Source organism: Salvelinus namaycush, chromosome 4 (genome assembly GCF_016432855.1).
Source record: "Salvelinus namaycush isolate Seneca chromosome 4, SaNama_1.0, whole genome shotgun sequence".
Taxonomy (NCBI): Eukaryota; Metazoa; Chordata; class Actinopteri; order Salmoniformes; family Salmonidae; genus Salvelinus; species Salvelinus namaycush.
In genome coordinates, this window is record NC_052310.1 from 40869335 (window position 1) to 40896764 (window position 27430).

At 41.3% G+C, this 27430-nt stretch overlaps 1 protein-coding gene across 1 annotated transcript; it reads right to left on the bottom strand.

The window, feature by feature from the left end:
- Window positions 1–2539: 2539 nt before the first annotated feature.
- LOC120045618 (T-cell leukemia homeobox protein 1-like) lies at window positions 2540–5841 on the bottom strand. Its single transcript, XM_038990525.1, has 3 exons — window positions 5412–5841; window positions 3977–4214; window positions 2540–2750 (listed from the first exon to the last, which is right to left on the bottom strand). Exons 1-3 carry the CDS (start codon window positions 5839–5841, stop codon window positions 2540–2542), a joined length of 879 nt encoding a protein of 292 aa, XP_038846453.1.
- Window positions 5842–27430: the final 21589 nt, after the last annotated feature.

Consider the following 27430-nt stretch of genomic DNA (forward strand, 5'->3'; position numbering starts at 1 on the left):
AAACTATTTATTTTACATGCAGCTCGAAATTAAAAACAACCTTGCTCCATTCATACATTTTAAATTCAGAGACATAGGCTACACAATGATTTATGGCTTTGCATGGTACAGTGATTCATCTGGGTCTAGACACAAGAGATTATACTGTAGCTAATTTGACTCATACAGTCCTATTCATAAATCAATAGGATTTATTGCAAATGAATTGTAGCAATGTTCATGAAGGACACGACACAGATCGGTTTATTGCAATTTATGTTTTAACTTCTTAATTGATGATGTTCAGGATATGCTGCTTTGTTTCCCTGGTGGTGAATGAAGAATGCATGAGTTCAGTGACTCACTGTGGCTGAGTTATACATTACTGTAGTATAAACAGGAGACTAAGCTGTAACTCAGGGTTAACGCTCATTGGGAGTGTGTAGTGATGAATGCATTGCAACATTACAGATTATAGAGAAGCAAAGCCCAATAAAATCAAATAGAGGACATGTTTAGAAATATCCATACTTCATACAGTATGTTACAAAAAGGTGCAGAATAATAGCAAAATAAGAACTGAGGAATATTTGTGGCTGTGTCGCTAATATTGTTTGATTGTAGTTACAAGGTGGAATTGTGGCAGAGAAAACAAGCAGTAAATGCACATTTAGTCGAAATGCAATAACATGTTAAGACAGTTCTGAAATGCACAAAGGACATGTATTTGATTGCATAAACCAAGCCTAAATAATTTTCATTTAATGAAAAAAACAAATAAGAATACTGATTTAAAAAATGAGAAGACTGAGGACAAGAAAGAAATGCAAGGTGTTGCCTAAGCACTCACTCCAATCTGCCGCTCACTGTGCTTGTCCACTTCTTTTAAACTTATCTGCCATTTTGACCACCTTTTTCCCTTGAGGGCTTTGAAACAACTGAAAGCCAGCATGCTTGCTTGGTTTAGGAATTTCAGGAGTTTTGGAAAAGCCACTTAAGTGATGCTGCAGTGCTGATTTTCTGAGTAGATGGGGAAATTCTACCCTACATTCCTTTTTGACCATGGGGAGAGAGGCCCTGGACTAACTCACTCACTCACACACACACACACACACACACACACACACACACACACACACACACACACACACACACACACACACACACACACACACACACACACAGCTGCATAAGATCAGCATCACACACACACTTCACAGTTGCAATGAGTGTTACACTAACACACAAGTGCAGAGCCGCATACTCCATAATGTAGATTCACATTCATCATTATCATGCAACCAGTATTAATCACTTGCTGGAAACACCCATTATAAAGGTCTGGTATTGACTAATAGGGCAGATATACGAGGGATGGTTCCTATAGTCAAAGATAGTTCTGGCCATCAGTTTTCCCAGACACAGCAACGTAGTTCCTTCCATGCACTCCAAAATGCATGATGACCATTGGTTTAAAACAAAATATGACAAAAACACAAAGCACAACACTGCTGTATTAATTATTTTAAAAGATTTTATATGGCCTTATAATTCTTGCCTGTCATCATATGTATAAATGGATCACCAGAACTGAAATTATTAGAGGACTATAGCCTAAAATACAAGAAAATTGAACAAATAACACCTTATTTTACAGGCATAATTCAGCTGTTTACCTGGTTTTTATTAAGAAATGATAGGCTAATAGTAACGATGGATAGGCTACCTACCAAAAAAAAATAACTTCAACAAACTCAAGGCAATATTAATATATCTACCATCGTGCTTGTTTGAAAGATAAAAACAAGAACTAATATTGGATAATGAATTAGTAAAATATTTAGATAACTCATTTCTAAGCAAATACCAGGTAAATACCAGACTGCAATAAAGTTTCATCCAAATGAATAAGTGCTTGAGTGATGTGGTAAAAGGTAAAAGATAATTACTCATTTATAAGAGAGAAACTTGATGAGATGGTAAATTGTAAAATATTGTCACTGCTTCTTCCCTGCACAGAGAGAAAGGGGTTGCGTCTAGTCAACTGCTAAAACCTAATTTATAACCATTGTTATCAATATGAACATTGTTATGAGACACAGATAGGCTACTGAATGTATGCCACCGAATCGATACATTTTTCTTGAATTAGGCCTGTTCCTAAAATGATCAGGTATGAATATCTATACGTTTTCCTGTTAGAGAAAGTGCTAAAATAAGTGCTCACTTATTATTGACTTATATCAAGGTATATCTATATGCTTAGTCCATAATTAGGACTGGATTATGTTTTACTGAAAATGTTAAATAAAAACTTCTGAAATTAAATCACGTAAAAACAGGCAGAAAAACTGAAACTCAAAAGCCCGCTGCTATTGAGCGCGTGTCGTGGCTTACTTAAGTTCACTGACACTTTCAACCTAAACTTTTTTCGAGGCAGTGTCAGATAAATCCGGTCGTCGTGAGTCATATTTTTTCAAGTCCTCTTCATGATCTTAAAAAGTTGTTCTATATTACTACAATCATTTTAAAGAGGGAAAATAAAAGCGGTCAGAGTTTGTTATTCGCAGGCGGACACGCTGCTGATTTTGGCGGTGTTTTCAGTCCACGGCTGGAGGTTCTGAAGCGCAAACAGGGAGCTGTTATGCAGGCAGAGCGGGTCCGGGTTTGCCGGTTGATTTATCGTTTTCTGAAAAGCCTCCTGTTGGAGTTGCATGAGGATCCGGTTGGCTTGCTGTCGCTCTGCTTCTCTCTCCTCCGCTGTCTGGCGCCTGGAACACCGGAGACACAAGAGAGACACTGTGAGGCGTCAGAGGGAAATTATATCCAAAACAGGCTGCGTCGTATACGTACAGGCCTTGAGATCTACATCACATTTTGACACAAAGTGAATGTCTTCTGGATTTATTTGAACACGTTTAGTCAATCATGATTAGCCTAGATTATAGCACATTGTTTAACAAAATTAGCATGTAGGCAAAATTGCTTGCTTACGCATTATTAACATGTTGGCTAAAAGCTGATATCCAAATACAAATTGCCCACAATGTTCGAATTATTTCTCAGCCAACAATAGCCTATGTGGAAATAAATACAGTTTGGCAATTAATTTGTCTTCGTCTGATGACATAAATCTTTCTTTAGATTTTGCTGTTATGTTCTCCCATTGACTGAATAATTATTATTAGGCCTAGACTATATAACATAATATTAATCGTTGATTGATATGTTATTTAAAAAATTCTAAAATTCAATCTCCAGAGACGTATTAAACTGCTTCAGTAGACTACGGAAAACAACTTCAATCTGCGTAAAAGACGTGGCCAAATTGGCCTTCCACTTTTACCCATGATATGTTTAATCTGAAAGTAGCTTTAATAAATACCTTAGAAATAATGATTTTTGTCTGACATGACATTATTTCGAAAGATGAAAAAAACGTTCACTTTTACAAGAGTAGTCATATGCTAAAATAATCATTATCCTACTTTTGTGGGATAGGATATAGTTAGTTGCCACAGAATGTAACTCATTATAAGACTGACTTTGTCTTTTCCTTGACTGTTGCAAGACAACATTAATTATCTGAATGCAACGGTTTAGAACCGAAAACTTCAATAGTAAAATACAATTTACGACCTGGGGTAGACAAAGAAGTGGGGCGATTGGATTTTTGTATATATTTGTTATCAAATGCACACAATTAATTAATGTCATATAATAGATAAAGACATAATTTTCTATGCGTTATTATATTAGAGTTCATATTTGTAAAACATCACCCAAATGTGTAGACCTATTGCTATTTTTGTTGGGTTTGTAGCCTTCTTGGAGTGTAAATAAATTGCCCATTCTATACATAAAAGCACCAACAGACCTAAAACACACACATACACGCGCGCACACACACAAACAAACTATGACATTCCGCGCTGGAGCGTACACCTTATAGGCTACGTTAAATGTGGCCTATACAGATGATCATCAGTAATCTCACCTCCATTTTGTTCTTCTGTTCTGGAACCATGTTTTGACTTGCGCATCAGTCATCTTGAGGGCCTTAGCCAAAGCCGCTCGCTCTGCGGAAGCCAGGTACTTCTGTCGGTGAAAGCGTTTCTCCAGCTCGCAGATCTGCAGGCGGGTAAAAGACGTCCGGGGCTTTTTCTTTTTGGGGGGCGTTCGGTTCTGGTACGGGTGACCTACACGGCGTGTTACAGTGAGTGGTGAAAGCGCCACTGGATTGGGAGACGGATAGATAGGGACAAAAGCAAGCAGCAAAATCAGAAAGAGAGCAGCAACAGAGCAGCGAAGCAAGTTCAAGAAACGTCAGACATAGAGGGGAGATCTATAGCTCGCAGGGAAAATTAAAGGGTTAAAATGCCGGAACGTGACACAAAGAAGCGCAAATTCATTATGAAATGTCAAATTCCTAGACCAAACATCCTATTGTTAACAGTCTACTCTGATACATGCAGCCCTGAATTATATAAGTGTGAGGAATTTTTTTTGGTCAAAAAACAAACATTTAAAACCCCATCCCACCCTATTAGAAAAAAAGGTTCTGTATAGAACCAAAAAGGGTTATATTGCTTGCTTCATATATGGCACCCCTAAAGGTTCTACATAGAACCCTTTTGAACCCCAGCGGTTCTTCTTCACAACCAAAATGTGTGTATTGTTTTTGCATTATTATTGCTAGGTGTTACTGCACTGTTGGAGCTAGAAACACAAGCATTTCGCTGCACCTTCGATAATATACGCAAATCTGTGTACGTGACCAATAAACTTTGATTTGATTTGAAAATTGGTTCCTTATAGAACCCTTGGGTTTCATATAGGGTTCTAAATTGAACCACTTTCGGTTCTATATAGAACCTTAAGCGGTTCCATACATGAACCAAGCATAGAACCCCTTTTGGTTCTATCCAGAAACTTTGTTTCTAAGAGTATAGGCTTAAGTTAACTTTTAAAATGTCAGTTTGAAGGATCATTTTCATGTTAAATCATGGAGCACTAAGAAACAAAAATGCGTGTGTTAGCCTATACTTTGTTGGAGCAATTTGGGAAATGTAATTTAGGCTATTTCGATAGCATGCATATATGTCTTAGGCTATGTTATCTAAGTCACTGTTAATTGTAGGTGCTTCTTATGAGCTATAAAGGCCTAGTAAAATAAGTGAAAGCCATTGGTGTTCAACAACTAAAATCGTCTCATGAAATTACACAGCGTGTTCAGCAGTAGCCTAGCTTATGCTTTATTATCGATTATTTCAGAGCTGAGTTCATCAGGAAAAATTACTAGGTTACGGACCATCATCAGAAACAAATAGAATGACAGGGATTGTCCCATAATAAACATGGCAACGCCATGCATATTGCTATTTAATTTCCAGATAACCAACCACATTTTATGTGCATTAGAGGTGGTCTACCTGTGAACCTGTCTTTGGTGTATCTTCTGTTGCTCTCCATCCAGGGGAAGGTAAATCCCGTCAGGTTGTTAATCGAGCCTGGTATCGTGGACATACCACCGGGGATGGACGAGTGTCCACTGTTCAGAGGCCGGTGCGCGGGCACACGGATGACTCCAGCCGCGTTAACGTTATTCCCACTGACGTTCATCCCCATGTTCATGTTGTAGGTGCCGCTCAGATTGGCAACCCCATATGCGTTGCTGTTATATCCAGAGTTGTTGCCGGTGAAGTTACCCGTCATGGTGTTGTAGGCAGTGCTGACAACGCAGCCGAGTCCATAGTCCGACTCGGGCATCCAGCTCTGATCCACATTGTTGAGGATGTGGTCGATCCCAAAGCTGATGGGCTCGGCGTGAGTGTGCTGGAGATGCGCTCCAATATGATCCATGGCCTCCTCGAGCCCCCCGCGAGGTACAGAGGTGCTCCACGCCGTGCGCCTTATCTTGGAGCTTAAAAACGTATTCTGCTCTCGCTCCAGTCGTTATCTAATAAGTGTGGGTGCATGTGTGTGAGTGTGTATGTGTTTGTATGTGTGCGTGAGAGAGTGTATGTGTATGACGCTAAACTAAAAGCGATTGTCTGTTTTCTTCTTCTTCCTTTTTGGCTCAGGCAGCCTTGCCGGCTGGAGTAAGAGAGCATCAATCAAAGTGCCAAATAGGCAGAGCGAGATTAAGACCCAATTTTAGGCCTCGAGACTCAATTGGCTAAAGACACTACGGAGAGGCCACAAGCTCATTCAGTGAAAGCTGCGCGCCTTCTCTATGGACTCGTGGCACACTTCATAAACACCAGGTGGAGTCTTGTGAAAGTAGGCAATGTTTATATTCCGTAGCCTATTCATTTCACCTCATGGCACGGTACATCTTCCCAACATCGATTACAAAACTGTTTTACAAACCTCAAAGTAACCTAAGGTAAATAGGTGCGTGGTCAGCTCCGTGCAAGCAGTGAAAGTGTTTAACGTGTTTCGAGAGCTCCGTCCATCCATCCATCATAAATACATAAATGGGTATAGGCCTCTGTGTTCAACTTATTTCAGGTTGGCCTAATCAAAGGTCTCCATTTGACAGTGGTTCTTGGGAACACAATTGAACTGGAGACAAATCTACGTCCATGATCAAGCAAATACGCAACCCAACAACATTACGCAAAATAAAACTCCATTCGGTTATAATTGGGGAAAAACATCAACAAATAGCCAACTTTGTTTTGATACAAGGACAAGATGAGGAAGTAAATCGATTAATAGCATCCTAAACCTTTAGTTAACTGCATATCATAATGAATTTCAAACAGACTTGCAATGTGCTCATCTTTTATATAAAACGTATTAATGGCATAGGCCCATGCGTAATTCCAAAAGTTATTCAATTCACTTGTGAATAGTGGGCTCATCTCTTGATTCTATATGTAATTAAAATCCAATACTGCCAAATAGATCCGTGTCATATACAGCCGGAAGGAGTTGATTAGGCTTTCAGGGGAAAAGGGAGATCAAATAGGTCAATTCATGATAAGCATATCGCGTGCTCAACTCCTATAATCATCTCCTATAATTACCCCATTATTTATTTATGTTTCCTATAGTGGCATCATTACAAAACTAATGTTTTTTAATTAGCCATTGACTGAGTGTGCATGTGTCAATACATTCCCCCCAGAAGAACCAGAAATATTCAGGCTACGCACACACGCCTCGCATGCCTATTAACATTTTCGTGAAATAAAATAAAAATAGTATAAACCATTTGACTACAAACTCGGTATTTTTAATGCAACATATCCACTGTCTTACTCAATCTGTATACGTCATTAATGATCAATGGCTTTGTATTATGTATTCAATAACATTCAAGTTAAAATTAATAAATATTGGCTACCTGTAGCATATCTAAATAAAAGCCCAATAAATTATCAAAGCGAGTTTTTGGAATGCGTTATTAATCTACACCTAATAAATGTTTCGAAATTAGAAATTCAACAAACAAAAACATACACTTTAAAACAATTAAATGAAAATGAAACCATACGGGTCATTGATTTTCTCTCCTCTCGAAAGCTTCAGGGACGTGATTATTTAACCGAGAGCATTAAAGTATTTATATTTGATCTCCAGATTCTCACTGGCCAATTGACCAACATTAAAGTTTAATGGCTCGCGGTGCTCCCAAAATTGTGTGGTATACCAACTCGTTAAAATCTGGACTAGGCTAATAACGAACGTTGAGGACTTTCAGGAAGGGGTAAATAATTCAAATGAAATGCAATAGTCTACTAATGCAGTCACGGAGGACTGCACGCTTTTCTTTTTTCTTCTGAGAGAGTTAGAGCATGAGCCTATACACACGTGCAAGTATCTCTTCTGAAAATGTTGCCTATCTGTCCATTTAATAGGCACTATGATAAGGCTTATTATAATTAATCGAAATGGTGGTGTAAATGATTTGCTGTTCTCATGCACAGTGGGCCATGGGTCTTGTGTGTGAGCGTGTGTGTGTTTGCCTGTGTGTGTGTGTGTGTGTGTGCGCGCGCGCGCGCGTCATACACCTCCAATCCAACTAGGAGTAAAACTGGCAGCGGCATTTTATCAAACTCGATTATTGAGCAGCGACCACCAATTGCAGCTCCGGTGTCGGTGTTGGGTTTGGCAAAACTTGTCTTTAGAGAAATGTAGCCTACTGATTTCTTACCACTTTAAGTAGCCTATGCTTAACAGTGCACTAATCCCAGTGTTTTAGGCTACATTAGCCTATCCTAATCAATTAAGCCATATAGCCTATAATAGGCTATTAAGGCCCATTTTCAGATGTGTTTTTAGTTCTGCTGCTTCATCGTGTGAGGACAGTCTCGAGGTATGTGGTCCTCTATCCGGATGTTGTGTTTCTTTCCCCCTGTGGTTGTATCAGTGTATCGTCTTTCTGGCTCTACCTGCGCAGACCTTGATCCCTAACCCCGACCTCTCTGGCGCCAACTCCATCACCTCATCCCCTCACACATGCACTTAACGAGAAGGCTCGCCCGAGTCAAGCGCACGTGGCCAAGAATGGCGACAGTTTGGGTGAGCGCTCTGTTCCCGCATACACGAAAATTAAACCATCCCTCTCTCCCCAATCGCTTCTGTCCCGCACCGCCAACTGTGGTGTAGACGTGGACATTTTAATTGATTTGTATCAGAATGAATAACAGAGCGCAGCAGCCACATTCTCAAAGCCAGATAAAACATTGCATGGACATGTTGTATCGACACACAGAACAGCCGTCAAATACAACCAATGCCTCGAGCCAAATTTATGTCAGTGCCTACGTGCTTGTGCACCCGGATATCCACTGGCGCAAAAATAGGCCTACCTTATTGAACAATTATTTTATACACAGATCATGTAAACAAAATTTCGAAGTTGTTCCAAACGTCAAATTTCGAAGTGAGAATGGATGTCAAATACTGACTTGTATCGGCGGTTGACCTGGCTGACTTTGACTACATTTGATTGGTTTGTAGAGTAAAAATGTGTAATGCAATTCCTAATTGACTTAACACCTTCACTTGGGTGAATTAGGCCTAATGGATTCCTTGGCATAGGTCTACATGAGCTTTTATAAACTGATATGAGCTGAGTGTCCCTGTGATCGAAGCTGTGCACTATTTCATACAGTCTGTGAATGACTTAGGTTGATGTACTCCACTCTTACCCATGATCTGAAGGGCTGAAATAAGTTCTGAAATAACAGTTCTCAACGGGATAAGTGAACTATCATCCTGTTTGTTTAGTAACACAGGGAAATGGCCGCCACCACAGGGATCTCACACGCCAGACACTGCTAGCCCCACAACCTCTCCACTTCCTCCTGAGCACGCAGGCACACACACGTGCACACACACGCACGCACGCACGCACGCACGCACGCACGCACGCACGCACGCACGCACGCACACACACACACACACACACACACACACACACACACACACACACACACACACACACGGTCTCTGAACAAAAACATATGAGACATGGGATTCACGCACAGGAAAAACATGAGGATTCACACCGCTGCAGGCAGACTGATCCGTCAGAGTTAGATGCACTTTACTGACACATCTATAGGTAATGTGAGGCAGTAAAGACAAACTATTTTGTATTGAACATTGTCCAATGGTCTAATTGACAAGGGGAACTCTCCCAGGGTGTATTCATTCTCAGAGTGCACGTAAGGACATTTTGTTTTTTCCGTTAAAAGTCATGTTTAAAAGCATAAACTCAGACTAACCATTTACTACTTGTGAGGAGGAAAACACAAGAGTAAAGCGCCCGGAGCTGAGAGCATGTAGCCAGTGGATAAGCGGTGTTATGTCTGTGTGTGGTGCTTGGGGTGGGGGTGTATGTGGTGTGAGTAGAGGAGAGTTGCTACAGTCCAGGCCATAGGTGTAGCCACATGAAAGTGATGACCTCATACAGTCTGTCAACACACATACACACACGCAGACTATAATCTCAGAGCGATGGAACAAACCGTCTCCGTTACTTCACCTATTTTCTTCAAACAGGACCAGAATTTCATGATTGTAAAACACAGAGTAACTCACATTTCCAAGTCTTGCAGGACATAAGGTTTAGTCTTTCCACTGCCTTGTGTGAGTGACTGGTCCCTTATCTGAACATCAGCAACTTCCAGAAAAGCCCATTTTCAAGTGATGGATGGGACCCAGTCAGAGAGAGAGACAGAGAGAAAGAAAGAAAGTAGGGAAAAAAATAAAGCAACCATGGACACTGGAGTGAGTTGCCTTCAGCTAGTTGGACACAGATGCACCTTATTTTAATGACAGCCATCCATGATAACTTAAAGGAGAAGGTTTTTTATGTAAATGGCATGTTATGGAAGGGTCCAGACACTGCGATTTGACATGTTTTTGAGAAACTTACCCCAACCAGCAATTCACTTCCTCATCCTCGTTGTGCAATATTGGGGCACTGAAAACACATGAAAAAAATGCTAAATAAAATTCCCAAATAAGTCCTTTTAGAAACGGAAACGTTCTCAGTGTAGTGATGCAGGCCTTTTAGATGTTGTACACATAAAATTGTGTCATTCTGAACTTTATCCGCAATGTTATATTCCATTTTGTGGGACTCCTGCTGTTTCCCATATCCAGCAGTTCCACTGTCTGTGTAGCCTGCTGCTAGAATGTATGGAGAGCTAATCGCTCGAGTGGCAACAAAATGGAATATAACTTTGCGAATAAAGTTCGGAATGACACAATTTCATGTGTACAACATCTAAAGAACTGCATCACTACACTGAGAACGTTTCCGTTTCTAAAAGGACTTATTTGGGTGTTTTTGGAGCCTTTGTTTATGTTTTTTCTGAGATCCTGTAGTGCACAACTAGGATGAGGAAGTGAATAGCTGGGGTAAGTTTCTCAAAACATGTGAAATCACAATAAAAGTGTCTGGACCTTTCTAATCTGAACAAAAATATGAATGCAACATGTAAAGTGCTGGTCCCATGTTTCATGAGCTGAAATAATATATCCCAGAAATTTTCCATACACACAAAAAGCTTATTTCTCAAATAATCCCGGCCGAGTCATACCAAAGACTGTAAAATGAGACCGATGCGTCTCTGCTTGGCATTCAGCATTAAGAAGATAGATTGGGGGTAAGGCCCTGCGATAGACTAGCTTCCTGTCAAGGGCCTGTACTTGTACATCAAGCTGCCTCACGCTACAGAAACAGGAGGTAGGCTCCTGCTCCTATGAGCCAAGGCTACGTACTGATAATATGGACCAGTATGTTGTTAGGTTAATTTCTGGAAGGACAAATTATATTTTCGATAATGTCATCATCAATTCATTTTCGTTCACTTTGGAGTAGAAAAGTCACCAGAACTGACTTTCTCATAGTCCTTCAAAAAACAATAATAGTACAAGGGGCATGCCAAGTGTGGTGAAGAGTACACAAATAGAATAACGGGTTATGACATTTAAATGAAGTTAAAGCGGGGGTTTGGTGGTAGTTAGTTCTGGTTGGGATATATTTATCAAGTTATCAGGAAAAGATCCCCCAAATTTTCCATATGCACAAAAAGTTTATTTCTCTCAACTTTTGTTTACACATTTGTTGACATCCTTGTTAGTGAGCATTTCTCCTTTGCCAAGATAATCCATCTACCTGACAGGTGTTATCAAGGCTCAGGCTAAGACCCAGATGCAGACACAGGAGGTGGATAGTACGAGTCTCAGAGTTTATAATAGTACAAGGGGCAGGCAAAAGGTAAATCAAGGCAGGCAAAGAGTCGTAATCCAAATCAGGATCAGGACAGGCAGAAAAGTCAAAACTGGGAAAACCACAGGAACCACACTGGTAAGACTTGACAAGACAAACTGGCAACAGACAAACAGAAAACACAGGTATAAATACACAGGGGATAATGAGGGGAGATGGGAGACACCTGGTGGGGGGTGGAGACAAGCACAAAGACAGGTGAAACAGATCAGTGTGTGACAGGTGTGGCATATCAAGAAGCTGATTAAACAGCATGAGCATTACAGCATGCTGGGGACAATAAAAGTCAATTTCAAAATGCGCAGTTTTGTCACCCAACACAATGTCACAGGGATTGTGCGAGTGGCATGCTGACTGCAGTAATGTCCACCAGAGCTGTATTGCGTTGTGTGGGTGAGCGGTTGTGAACAGAGTGCCTCATGGATGCGGTGGGGTTATGGTATGGGCAGGCATTAGCTACGGACAGCAAAAACAATAGCATTTTATTGATGGAAATTTGAATGCACAGAGATACCGTGACGAAATCCTGAGGCCCATTGTCGTGCCATTCACCCGCTACCATCACCTCATGTTTCAGCATGATAATGCACGGCCCCATGTCGCAAGGATCTGTACACAATTCCTGGAAGCTAAAAATGTCCCAGTTCTTCCATGGCCTGCATACTCACCAGACATGTCACCCATTGAGCATGTTTGGGATGCTCTGGATTGCCGTTTACGACATCGTGTTCCAGTTCCCGCCAATATCCAGCGACTTCGCACAGCCATTGAAGAGGAGTGGGACAACATTCCACAGGCCACAATCAACAGCCTGATCAACTCTATGCGAAGGTGATGTGTTGCGCTGCATGAGGCAACTGGTGGTCAAACCAGATACTGACTGCTTTTCTGATCCACACCCCTACCATTTTTTAAGGGTATCTGTGACTAACAGATGCATATCTGTATTCCCAGTCATGTGAAATCCATAGATTAGGGCCTAATTAACTTATTTAAATTGACTGATTTCCTTATATGAACTGTAACTCAGTAGATTCTTTGAAATTGTTGCATGTTGCGCTTATATTTTTGTTCTGTGTATAATGTGCTATTCACATCAAAAATAGAGATTTGGCTGTTCAAAAAAGCAAAATTCTCCTTTAAGGTTGGATCCACTGCCCCCATGCCTTTCCCATACAAGGCCTCTTGTCACTCAGGTTCAGTGAGTTTAACCCCTCAGGGGGATTGATGGTCAGGGTGAGAGGAGTGACTCAGGAATAGAAGGCAAAGATCAGGGAAAAGGACAGGGAATGTTTGGCCTGAACGCTTGGAACGGAAGCAGGGACTCCACGTTTGGTTTTATGGACACACCATCAAATATAAAAAAGGGCATATTCTGAACTTTGACGTTATATTGTGGATGCTAGCTATCCACTGCACTGTGTGAATGTATACTGAGATAAATACAAAGGCATGGATCCATCAATCAATCTCATGACCAATCTGTCAAACAATGTGCAATCAAGAGGAGTCATTCATGCATTTTAAAATGAAACCTGAACTTAATCAATACATGTTTTGAAGTCATATTTTCCAAATTCATGTGTATGGCTGCCCCGATGGCTAAGCTGGTTGACACATGGTACTGGCAACACAAAGGCTGTGGGTTCAGTTGAACCCTGTGTCATGTTGGATAAAATGTGTGTAACTTCTGCTTTGATGGCTAAAGCATAGTGCAGGAGCTACTTGAGATACTCATCCCAGCAAACCAAAATTGGTTCGGTGAAAGTTCTCACAACTTTTGTTAGGTCGCGGAAAATGTTCTCATAACACAAAAACTGTCCAGTCGTGCTGATGATTATAGAATGTTTGCCTGACGTTGCAAAAATGTTCCTCAAACACAATCTGTTCTTTACAGGTTCCCAGAATGTTTCATTGGGTTGTAGGAACAGGTTCCCAAAACACAAATATGCTCAGTTGTGATGCCATTCATACAATGATTAGCTTAAGTTGCACAGAACATTCCTATAGTGTTGTAAGTATGTTGATAGGTCACATTACATTTAAGTTTTACCTAATATTATCACAACATTCTCAGCATGCAAATTTGTAGCTCCTTAGGCAGTTTTTCTCCAGATTAAATGACAATTCACATTTGAGAACTGTATTCTAGGTGATACAATGACAGATGGCATTTTAAAATCATTTATAGGACATTTGAACAGCATTTCATCATACAAACACAACCATATGTTTTGCATTTCATATGTTGACAATATGCACATGTGGGGTTTGAAGCTGCAATGTAAGGTTCCCTTGACAGGGCTTTTATCCTCTGCGCCACCAGAGGATAAATGTCTTATGTCTACTTTTTTCAATATATATATATATATAGCCATGGCAGTATGGCCAATCAGGAATTCCATGCTTCCTTTCTAGCTTTCTAACGCACAGTTCAGATGCCAAATTTGTGGCGAGTCGAACTGAATAGAAATTAAAAGCATGGTTAAGCACTTTTGGTTTCATACAACCACTGTCAACACGGTATCAGACTTCCTTGTTGGTTTTGAGTCGAATTCAGGCAAAAGAGCGACCTCTCACAGAAGTGCTCCACCTGCGAGTCCATGATCGTACTTCTATTGTGGGTGTGGTAGAGAAGCAACCTTTATTTACGTGCAATTAACATATATTAACATGCATGGTCATTTCTCTCAACAGTGGGAGAACTGCTCTGGCGCGCTGCATTAAACAGAGGCGTACTTCACGTGCACCGCGATGAAAGAGCGGCAGAGCGTGTGGCAGAGGATGAGCTGACCAGCTGGCAAGTATCTTCACTGACAATTTCAACCTATACCTGACCGGGCTGTAATACCAACTTGTTTCAAGCAGACCACCATAGTCCCCGTGCCCAATAATGCCAAGGTAACCTGCCTAAATGACTATCGCACCGTAGCACTCACATGTATAGCCATGAAATGCTTTGAAAGGCTGGTCATGGTCCCTATCAGCACCATCATCCCAGACACCCTGGACCCACTCCAATTAGCATACCGCCCCAACAGATCCACAGATGACGCAATGTCTATTGCACTCCACACTGCGCTCACCCGCCTTGACAAAAGGAATACTTATGTAAGAACGCTGTTCATTGACAGCTTAGCATTCAACACCATAGTCTCATCCAAGCTCAGGACCCTGTAACTGAACAGCTCCCTCTGCAACTGGACCCTGGACTTCAGGCAGTGAGGGTAGGCAATCATCCGCCACCCTCAGGGGTGTGTGCTTAGTCCCCTCCTGTACTTCCTGTTCACCCACAATTGCGCATGACTCCACGATGTGTTAGGACTGATCACCGAAGCCGATGAGGCAGCCTATAGGGAGGAGCTCAGAGACTTGGCAGTGTGGTGCCAGGACAACAACCTCTCCATCAACTTCAGCACGACAAAGGAGCTGATCGTGGACTACAGAGGGCCCCAAAAATGGTCAAATACTCCATCCACCCAAGCCATAGACTGTTCTCTCTGCTACCGCATGGCAAGCGGTACCAGCGGTACCAGTGGACAAGTCTGGAACCAACAGGACCGTGAACAGCTTCTACCCCCAAGCTGCTAAACAATACTTCTAAATAACTAATCAAATAGCTACCCTGGACTACCTGCATTGACCCTTTTTTGAATTACCTCTCTTGCACTGATTCTGGGCACACACACTGGACTCTACCCTCACACTCACACATACTTACACTGACAGCCCAACATTCTCACACACACACACACACACACACACACACACACACACACACACACACATAACATGCGCATACATGCATACTGACGCCACACACACGCTCTCACATATACTTTCACACTCACAACATACGCTGCTGCTACTGCTCCACATACGCTGCTGCTACTGCTCAGTCTTATCTATTCCAGTTGCCAAGTCACCAAGAATGTGACCGTTTTATTTTATTGTCAAAAGTCCGACGAGGGGCAATCTACTGTTTCACACGGCACTCTATCCCCGCTCTTCCAAAGAGAAAGCGACATATTTTTTTTAGTTTAGGGAGGCGACAGAGCGCTGTTTAATCTAGGGCTTAGACATAACTAAGCCAGGGAAATACTGGTAACTGAGTTATTCACCATCACTTCATCCCAGTGGAGGCTGCTTGGGGAGGACAGCTCATAATAATATCTAGAATGGAGTGTAATCACTGGAATGGGGTGGCAGGTAGCCTAGCGGCTAAGAGCGTTGAGCCAGTAATTGATAGGTCGCTGGTTTGAATCCCAGAGTCAACTACACTACCGTTCAAAAGTTTACTTAGAAATGTCCTTGTTTTTGAAAAAAACAAACATTTTTTTGTCCATTAAAATAACATAAAATGTATCCAAAATACAGTGTAGACATTGTTAATGTTGTAAATGACTATTGTAGCTGGAAACAGCAGATTTGTTATGGAATATCTACATAGGCGTACAGAGGCCCATTATCAGCAACCATCACTCCTGTGTTCCAATGGCACGTTGTGTTAGCTAATCCAAGTTTATAATTTTAAAAGGCTAACTGATCATTAGAAAACCCTTTTGCAATTATGTTAGCACAGCTGAAAACTGTTGAACCAATAAAGAAGCAATAAAACGGGCCTTTAGACTAGTTGAGTATCTGGAGAATCAGCATTTGTGGGTTTGATTAATGGCTCAAAATGGCCAGAAGTACTTTCTTCTGAAACTCGTCTGTCTATTCTTGTTCTGAGAAATGAAGACTTTTCCATGCAAGAAATTGCCAAGCAACTGAAGATCTCGTACAGCGCTGTGTACTACTGTCACGTTCCTGACCTGTTTTCTCTTGTTTTGTATGTGTTTATTGGTCAGGGCGTGAGTTTTGGGTGGGCAGTCTATGTTTTCTGTTTCTATGTTGGTTTTGGGTTGCCTGGTATGGCTCTCAATCAGAGGCAGGTGTTTGACGTTTCCTCTGATTGAGAGTCATATTAAGGTAGGTTGTTCTCACTGTTTGTTTGTGGGTGGTTGTCTCCTGTGTCTGTATGTATGTTCGTGCCACACGGGACTGTAGCGTTGGTTTGTAGTCTGTACCTGTTTCGTGCGTTCTTCGTGTATTAGTAGTTCTCATGTTTTAGGTCAGTCTACGTCGTTTTGTTGTTTTGTAATTTTTCAAGTGTTCTTCGTGTGTTTAGTTTCGTTTTGTAAATAAATTCATTATGTCATCCTACCTCGCTGCAAATTGGTCTTCCGATCCCTCTCTCCTCTCCTCGTCCGAGGAGGAGGAGGAATTAGAGTTCCGTTACAACTACTCCCTTCACAAAACAGCGCAAACTGGCTCTAACCAGAATAGAAAGAGGGGTGGGAGGCCCCGGTGCACAACTGAGCAAGAGGACAAGTACATTAGAGTGTCTAGTTTGAGAAACAGACGCATCACAAGTCCGCAACTGGCAGCTTCATTAAATAGTACTTGCGAAACACCAGTCTCAACAGCAGCAGTGAACAGGCGACTCCGGGATGCTGGCCTTCTAGGCAGAGTTGCCATAAAGCCATATCTCAGACTGGCCAATTAAAAGAAAAGATTAAGATGGGCAAAATAACACAGATACTGGACAGAGGAACTCTGCCTAGAAGGCAATTTCTCACATGGAATAGACTTCAATAGCCTTCACTTTATTTTGTTTTTTTTGGGGGGTCATTTTAATTGAAACCAATCACAGTAAGGTACTTGATTGTCACCCAGTAATAATTTGAAATTGAGATAAAAACAACTGCATTGGACCTTTAAATCAATAAAATATTATTGCGTTGAACCTGAATTTGTTTTGGTATATGAATTATGAATCATCATTTTTCAGAATGGGTTTTGCATTGTATGTTCTGAGCCTGTATTTAAGAAGCATATGAATACACAAGAATACAAGTTATTTAAAGGAAGATCAATCCAACTAAAATCACATTTCATACGTTTTTCAATATGTGATGAAGAAAGAAAATGTACAATGGACTCATTTCAGGAAACTAGGCGTATGTCATACGTCACTACTTCACAGGAGCGGCATTTGAACGTAAACATCATTTTTTAATCAAAATGCATAAATCCATAAATACGAATACAATTGTTAAATTACCAGCCTACTTGGTTTAGCCACAAAAAAATACAGGAACCTTTCCGCTAACCATGATTGGCTGAGATAATGGATGGGCTGGACATGCCGGGAGATGAGTTCGGATTGGTCTGCCATGTAGCATGCTTCTGTCTATAATGTGTGCTGTTCAGTATGTGTTGACAGTCCTTTCTACCGCAACGTTTTTGAAAGATATAACATTACCATCGAGAACAACAACATTGATGCCCTGAATTTAGCAGGCACTATCGACAGATCAGTTGGAAAAAGTGATGGGCTACTTTCTGCACACGTAACGGTCAGTGTGAACCGGAGTGACTTGACACAATTCTGGCCAAACAAGATGTAGCTACACACATAATGGAGTTAAATGGTTCCAGTCTGCCGTGAAGCGTACATCCATGTAAGAGTCTAGCTACATTTTCAGATATAATTTTATCATTCAGTCAGAGTAATTTGTATAGTAATATTTTTCGAATAAGAAATCCATTTGCATTGCTATTTATAGCCTAATGTTAGCTAGCTAGATTCATACTACAGCTATGACATTGTTTGTGTTGGTAGTAGTATGAGTTGGGATTATGCCGGTTCATTGTTTAGCCAGGTAGCTACATGTCTAAACAAAAGACTCCACTTCGGCCAGATTATTACATGACCCATCAAATTAGCCAGTTGTGTCTGGGGGTGATTACGGCCATCTATTGTATTTCATGAACATGTGTACAGGTCTAGACAATTGCGACCCATACTTAGCTAGATGTGGCTGGGGGGTGGTTAAAGCATTTCCTTCACATGACCCATCAATTTAGACATGTGTGTCGGGTAAGAGTCTTCTAATAATGATAAAATATTTATTACTTTCTGCTTTTGCTATTGCTACAATGCAAGTAACCACTTCACTGTACCATTTACCCCTTCTGTATCCTGTGCATGTGACAAATAAACCTGGATTTTATTCGATATAGCGTGTGTTTACCACATGGCCTCATGTGAATCCTTAAAGAGATGGGTGGAGCTAAGGCTTAAGAGGGTGTGAACGGTGCTGAATGGGTGTAGACAAAGAAGAACTCTCCAGTAGGTGTATTTGTATTTGTATTTATTATGGATCACCATAACACTCTCCCTGGGGTCTGGCCCGTACTCCACTACCACATATCACAAAATACATGTGTATGTGTGTATAGTGCATATGTTATCATGTGTGTATATGTCTGTGCCTATGTTTGTGTTGCTTCAAAGTCCCCGCTGTTTCATAAAGGTGTATTTTTATCCATTTTTTAAATCTGATTCTACTGCTTGCACCAGTTACATGATGTGGAGTAAAGTTCCATGTAGTCATGGCACTATGTAGTACTGTGCGCCTCCCATAGTCTGTTCTGGACTTGGGGACTGTGAAGGGACCTCTGGTGGCATGTCTTGTGGGGTATGCATGGGTGTCTGAGCTATGTGCTAGTCATTTAAACAGACAGTTCGGTGCTTTCAACAGGTTTTACCTCTCACAAATACAGTCCCCTCCTGTACTCCCTGTTCACTCATGACTGCACGACCAGGCACGACTCCAAAACCATCATTAAGTTTGCTGATGACACAATAGTGGTAGGCCTGATCACCGACAACGATGAGACAGCCTATAGGGAGGAGGTCAGAGACCTGAAAATGTGGTGCATGGACAACAACCTCTCCCTCAACGTGATCAAGACGAAGGCGATGATTGTGGACTACAGGAAATAGAGGACTGAGCACGCCCCCATTTTCATCGTCGGGGCTGTAGTGGAGCAGGTTGAGAGCTTCAAGTTCCTTGGCGTCCACATCACCAACAAACTAACATGGTCCAAGCACACCAAGACAGTTGTGAAGAGGACACGACAAAACCTATTCCCCCTCAGGAGACTGAAAAGATTTGTCATGGGTCCTCAGATCCTCAAAAAGTTTTACAGCTGCACCATCGAGAGCATCCTGACGGGTTGCGTCACTGCCTGGTATGGCAACTACTCGGCCATACCAGGGTAGTGCGTATGGCCCAGTACATCACTGGGGCCAAGTTTCCTGCCATCCAGGACCTCTATACCAGGCGGTGTCAGAGGAAGGCCCAAAAAATTGTCAAAGACTCCAGCCACCCTAGTCATAGACTGTTCTCTCTGCTACCGCACGGCAAGCGGTACCAGAGTGCCAGGTCTAGGTTCAAGAGGCTTCTAAACAGCTTCTACCCCAAAGCCATAAGACTCCTGAACAGCTAATCAAATGGCTACCCAGACTATTTGCACCCCCCCCCTCCACGCTGCTGCTACTCTCTGTTATTATCTATGCATAGCCACTTTAATAACTCTACCTAAATGTACATAATTACCTCAACACCTGTGCCTCCGCACATTGATACATTGACTCTTTACCGGTACCCCCTGTATATAGCCCCACTAATGTTATTTACTGCTGCTCTTTAATTATTTGTTATTCTTATCTCTTACTTTTTGGGGGGTATTTTCTTAAAACTGCATTGTTGGTTAAGGGCTTGTAAGAAATCATTTCACTGTACGGTCTTCTTCACCTGTTGTTTTTGGAGCATGTGACAAATACAATTTGATTTGATGAAATCAATCTTTCCTCCACTTTGAGCCAGGAGAGATTGAGATGCATATAATTAATGTTTGCTCTCTGTGTACATCCAAGGGCCAGCCGTGTTGCCCTGTTCTGACCCAGTTGCAATTTACCTAAGTCCCTCTTTGTGACACCTGACCACACGGCTGAACAGTAGTCCAGGTGCGACAAAACTAGAGCCTGAAGGTAGAGCAGCGCTTTATCATGGACAGACTTGCCCCCTTCTTAGCTACTGTTGTATCAATATGTTTTGACCATGATAGTTTACAATCCAGGGTTACTCCAAGCAGTTTAGTCACCGGAACTTGCTCAATTTCCATTTTATTCATTACAATATTTGGTTGAGGTTTAAGGTTCAATAAATGATTTGTCCCATATTTAGGACTAACTTATTCCTTGCCACCCATTCTGAAACTAACTGCAGCTCTTTGTTAAGTGTTGCAGTCATTTCTGTCGCAGTAGTAGCTGACGTGTATAGTGTTGAGTCATCTGCATACATAGACACACTGGCTTTACTTAGTGGCATATCGTTAGTAAAGATTGAAAAAAGTAAGGGGCCTAGACAGCTTCTCTGGGGAATTCCTGATTTCTACCTGGATTATATTGGAGAGGATCCCATTAAAGAACACCATATGTGTTCTGTTAGACAGGTAACTCTTTATCCACAATATAGCAGAGTGTGTAAAGCCATAACACATACAGTACCAGTCAAAAGTTTGGACACACCTACTCATTCTACATTGTAGAATAATAGTGAAGACATCAACACTATGAAGTAACACATATGGAATCATGTATCTCAGCAAAAAAATGAACGTCCTCTCACTGTCAACTACGTTGATTTTCAGCAAACTTAACATGTGTAAATATTTGTTTGAACATAACAAGATTCAACAACTGAGACATAAACTGAACAAGTTCCACAGACATGTGACTAACAGAAATGGAATAATGTGTCCCTGAACAAAGGGCGGGTCAAAATCAAAAGTAACAGTCAGTATCTGGTGTGGCCATCAGCTGCATTAAGTATTGGAGTGCATCTCCTCCTCATGGACTGCACCAGATTTGCAAGTTCTTGCTGTGAGATGTTACCCCACTCTTCCACCAAGGCACCTGCAAGTTCCCGGACATTTCTGGGGGGAATGGCCCTAGCCCTCGCCCTTCGATCCAACAGGTCCCAGAAGTGCTCAATGGGATTGAGATCCGGGCTCTTCGCTGGCAATGGCAGAACACTGACATTCCTGTCTTGCAGGATATCACGCACAGAACAAGCAGTATGGCTGGTGGCATTGTCATGCTGGAGGGTCATGTCAGGATGAGCCTGCAGGAAGGGTACCACATGAGGGAAGAGGATGTCTTCCCCGTAACACACAACGTTGAGATTGCCAATAATGACAACCAGCTCAGTCCGATGATATTGCGACACACTGCCCCAGACCCTGACAGACCTTCCACCTCCAAATCGATCCCACTCCAGAGCACAGGCCTCGGTGTAACACTCATTCCTTCGGAGATAAATGCGAATCCGACCATCACCCCTGGTGAGACAACCACGACTCGTCAGTGAAGAGCACTTTTTGCCAGTCCTGTCTGGTCCAGCAACAGTGGGTTTGTGCCCATAGGCAACATTGTTGCCGATGATGTCTGGTGAGGACCTGCCTTACAACAGGCCTACAAGCCCCCAGTCCAGCCTACATGCCCTCAGTCCAGACAGTCTGAGCACTGATGGAGGGATTGTGCGTTCCTGGTGTAACTCGGGCAGTTGTTGTTGCCATCCTGCACCTGTCCCGCAGGTGTGATGTTCGGATGTACCGATCCTTAGCAGGTGTTGTTACACTGGTCTGCCACTGCGCGGATGATCAGCTGTCCGTCCTGTCTCCCTGTAGCGCTGTCTTAGGCTTCTCACAGTATGGACATTGCAATTTATTCTGCAGTCCTCATGCCTCCTTGCAGCATGCCTAAGGCACGTTCACACAGATGAGCAGCGACCCTGGGCATCTATCTTATGGTGTTTTTCAGAGTTAGTAGAAAGGCCTCTTTAGTGTCCTACGTTTTCATAACTGTGACTTTAATTGCCTACCGTCTGTAAGCTGTTTGTGTCTTAATGACCGTTCCACAGGTGCATGTTTCATGAATTGTTTGTGGTTCATTGAACAAGCATGGGAAACAGTGTGTAAACCCTTTACAATAAAGATCTGTGAAGACATTTGGATTTTTTTGAATTATCTTTGAAAGACAGGGTCCTGAAAAAGGGACATTTCTTTTTTTGCTGAGTTTAGTAACCAAAAAAGTGTTAAACAAATCAAAATATATTTTATATTCGTGATTCTTCAAAGTAGCCAGCCTTTTCCTTGACGAACAGCTTTGCACACCCTTGGCATTCTCTGAATCAGCTTCATGAGGTAGTCACCTGGAATGCATTTCAATTAACAGGTGTGCCTTCTTAAAAGTTAATTTGTGGAATTTATTTCCTTCTAAATGTGTTTGAGACAATCAGTTGTGTTGGGACAAGGTAGGGGTGGTATACAGAAGATAGCCCAGTTTGGTAAAAGACTAAGTCCATATTATAGCAAGAACAGCTCAAATTGGCAAAGAGAAACGACAGTCCAGCATTGACTGACCTTCATGTCTTAAAGTAATCTGGAAAATATCAAGAACTTTGAAAGTTTCTTCAAGTGCAGTTGCAAAAACCATCAAGAGCTATGATGACACTGGCTCCCATGAGGATCGCCACAGGAAAGGAAGACCCAGAGTTACCTCTGCTGCAGAGGATAAGTTCATTAAAGGTAACTGCACCTTAGATTGCAGACCAAATAAATGCTTCAGAAGGAACAGACACATCTCAACATCAACTTTTCAGAGGAGACTGCATGAATCAGGCCTTCATGGTCGAATTGCTGCAAAGAAACTACTACTAAAGGACACCAGTAAGAGGAAGAGACTTGCTTGGGCCAAGAAACATGAGCAATGAACATTAGACCAGTGGAAATCTGTCCTTTGGCCTGATGAGTCCAAATTTGAGATTTTTGGTTCCAACCGCCGTGTCTTTGTGAGACGCAGAGTAGGTCAACGGATGATCTCCGCATGTGTGGTTCACACAGTGAAGCATGGAGGAGGAGGTGTGATAGTTTGTGTGTGGTTTGCTGGTGACACTGTCTTTGATTTATTAAGAATTCAAGGGACACTTAACCAGCATGGCTACCACAGCATTCTGCACCGATACACCATCCATCTGGTTTGCGCTTAGTGGGACTATAATTTCTTTGTCAACAGGACAATGACCCAACACACCTCCAGGCTGTGTATGGGCTATTTGACCAAGAAGGAGAGTGATGGAGTGCTGCATCAGATGACCTGGACTCTATAATCACCCAACCTCAACCCAATTGAGATGGTTTGGGATGAGTTGGACCGCAGAGTGAAGGAAAATCAGCCAACAAGTGCTCAGCATATGTGGGAACTCCTTCAAGACTGTTGGAAAAGCATTCCTCATGAAACTGACTGAGAGAATGCCAAGAGTTTGCAAAGCTGTCAAGGCAAAGGGTGGCTACTTTGAAGAATCAAACATATGAAATATATTTTGATTTATTTAACACTTTTTTGGTTACTACATGATTCCATATGTTTTATTTCATAGTCTTCACTATTATGCTACAATGTAGAAAATAGTAAAAAAATAAAGAGAAATCCTTGAATAGGTGTGTCCAAACTTTTGACTGGTACTGTATGTTTATCCAGCAGCAGACAATGATCGATAATGTCAAAAGCCGCACTGAAGTCTTAGAAAACAGCCCCAACAATCTTTTTATCATCAATTCTTCTCAGCCAATCGTTAGTCATTTGTTCATGGGCTGTGCTTGTTGAATGTCCTTCCCTATAAGCGTGTTGAAGGTCTGTTGTCAATTTGTTTACTGTAAAATAGCATTGTGTCTGGTCAAACACATATTTTTACAAAACTTTACTAAGGGTTGGTAATTGGTCGGCCATTTGAGCCAGTAAAGGGGGCTTTACTATTCTTAGGTAGCGCAATGACTTTTGTTCCCCTCCAGGTCCGAGGGCACACACTTTTCTAGTAGGCTTAAAATTAAGATATGGCAAATAGCAGGGGCAATATCATCCCCCTATTATCCTCAGTAATTTTCCAGCCAACATATCAGACCCCGGTGGCTTGTTATTGTTGATAGACAACAATATTTTTTTCACCTCTTCCACACTCACTTTATGGAATTCAAAATGACAATTTTCGTGGTTCATCATTTGGTCAGATATACTTGGATGTGTAGTGTCAGCATTTGTTGCTGGCATGTCATGCCTAGGTTTGCTAGTCTTGCCATTATCAGTCAGCTTTGTAATGAATGAGCCATCTGATTCAATGAATGATGGAGCTGAGATTTACTTTTTTCCAAAAATTTAATTGAAGGTGCTCCAAAGCTTTTTACTGTCATTCTTTGTCATTTATCTTTGTTTCATAGTGTAGTTTCTTCTTTTTATTCAGTTTCATCACATGATTTCTCTATTTGCAGTACCTTTCCCAATCAGTTGTGCAGTCAGACTTATTTGCCATTCCTTTTGCCTCATACCTCTCAACCATAACATTTTTAAATTCCTCATCAATCCAAGGGGATTTAACAGTTTTTACAGTCATTTTCTTAATGGGTACATGCTTATTAGTAACTGGAATAAGCTATTTCATAAATGTGTCAAGTGCAACGTCTGTTTGCTCCTCATTACACACCATGGACCAACAAATATTCTTTACATCAACAACATAGGAATCACTACAAAACGTATTCTATGACCTCTTATACACTATATTAGGCCCAGCCTTTGGAACTTTGGTTTTCCTAGATATGGCTACTGTATTGTGATCACTACATCCGATGGATCTGGATACTGCTTTCAAGCACATTTCTGCAGCATTAGTAAAGATGTGATCAATACATGTTGATGATTTAATTCCTGTGCTGTTTGTAACTTATCTGGTAGATTGACTGATAACCTGAACCAGGTTGCAGGCACTGGTTACAGTTGAGGCTTTTTCTTGAGTGGGCAGCTTGATGAAGGCAAGTCAATATTTAAATCACCTAGAAAATATACCTCTCTGTTGATATCACATACACTATCAAGCATTTCACACATGTTATCCAGATACTGACTGTTGGCACTTGGTGGTCTATAGCAGCTTCCCACAAGAATGGGCTTTAGGTGAGGCAGATTAATCTGTTGCCATATTACTTCAACAGTATTTAACATGAGATCCTGAAGAGAAAGAATCCTGCTAAAGTGTTCAATGCCACGATTCAGAAAGGGCACAGGGCCAGATATGATGGCTCTTTTATTAGTGTCTAGCAGAGAGTCAATCAGCTCTTTGAAATCCAGTTTCAACTGTTCAGAGCTAATGTCATAACATCATTAAAACCCACATCAAAGAACAAAACTGTTTGAAATAGGAACACCAGATTTTGATCTGTGTTTTTCACATGATCTTTATTAATGATGAAATTATGAAAAATATTAATAACATTCCACCCATGAGGCCAAAGGGGGCACTTCTGGTCATTGACTGCAGGAAAGGGCTACGGGAATATCCTGTGCAAACTAACTTAAACATTGTATAAATGTCATACTGTCACGTTCCTGACCGGTTTTCTGTTATTTTGTATGTGTTTGACGGTCAGGGCGTGAGTTTGGGTGGGTAGTCTATGTTATGTGTTTCTATGTTGGTTAAAGGGTGACCTGATATGGCTCTCAATTAGAGGCAGGTGGTTTTCATTTCCTCTGATTGAGAGCCATATTAAGGTAGGTGTTTTCACATTGATGGTTGTGGGTGGTTGTCTCCTGTGTCAGTGTATGTTACGCCACGCGGGACTGTTTCGGTTTTGTTTGTTTGTTCGTTTTATGTAGTCAGTTTTCCTGTTCTTGCGTTCTTCGTGTTTCATGTAAGTTCGTCGTCCAGGTCTGTCTACGTCGTTTGTTGTTTTGTAATTATTCAAGTGTTCGTCGTGTTTTCTGTTTTGTTGATTAAAAATCATGTCTTATCACAACGCTGCATTTTGGTCTAATCCTTGCTACTCCTCTTCGGATGAGGAGAAGGAGGAAGCCCGTTACACATACGGTATTTTGTGTTTTGGGAACCTATCTCTTGTCATATCCCCACAATGTTCCCTCAACCTAAAGAAATGTTTTATGAACTTTTAATGAACATAAAACATTTGTTCAGGGAAAGTTATTGTAACATCAGGTGAATGTTTTTTTGCACCCTAAAATAAACATTGTATAATCATCCGCATAATTGGACAGTTTTTGTGTTTTGTGAACAAATCTTGTGGGATGTCCCCACAATGTTCCCACCAGACTGTTCCCACAACCTAATAAAAAATTCTGGGAACCTTTAAAGAACAGACTAAATGTGTTCTGGGAAAGTTCTTGTAACATCAGGTGAATGTTTGTTCAACCCGAAAAGAAACGGTGTATAGTCATCCTCACAACTGGACAGTTTTTGGGTAATGAGAACATTTACCCCAACCTAATGTATGTTTTGGGAACTTTCGCTGAACCAATTTTGGTTTTCTGGGAAAACATCACTGGTACATTGTGTTATTACATTACCTGTAAACCTAATGAGAACTATTGAGGAATGTTCTACGTTGGTTGTTACAGATGTTGTGCACAACATTTTAGTGAATGTTAGGAGAACATTCCAAGGATAGATTTTTTTTTTTTTAAATGTATGAAGAAAAAAAAGTTTTTGGGATGTTATCCTAATGTTAGATAAAAACCTAGCTAGAACTTAAAGTGTAATATGTAGAAATCGCTCTGACATTTCCTGGTTGCTAAAATTCTAATAGTTCCCTTAATTTCAGTTTGTGGTAAAATGAGCAAGTATCATGTAGAGAATCATTGTACCATCTAAACCGCGATGAAATATATTTTCCATAACCAATTTTTTTAGTAAAAGGTAAAACACGCAAAAACTAAATGTAAGAACGGGAAGC

Coding starts and splice junctions, on each gene's coding strand:
- LOC120045618 (XM_038990525.1), bottom strand. CDS start 5,841: ATGGATCATATTGGAGCGCATCTCCAGCACACTCACGCCGAGCCCATC. Junction 4,215..5,411: donor CACCAAAGACAGGTTCACAG/GTAGACCACCTC, acceptor CTCCCAATCCAG/TGGCGCTTTCACCACTCACT. Junction 2,751..3,976: donor AACAGAAGAACAAAATGGAG/GTGAGATTACTG, acceptor CCGGTGTTCCAG/GCGCCAGACAGCGGAGGAGA.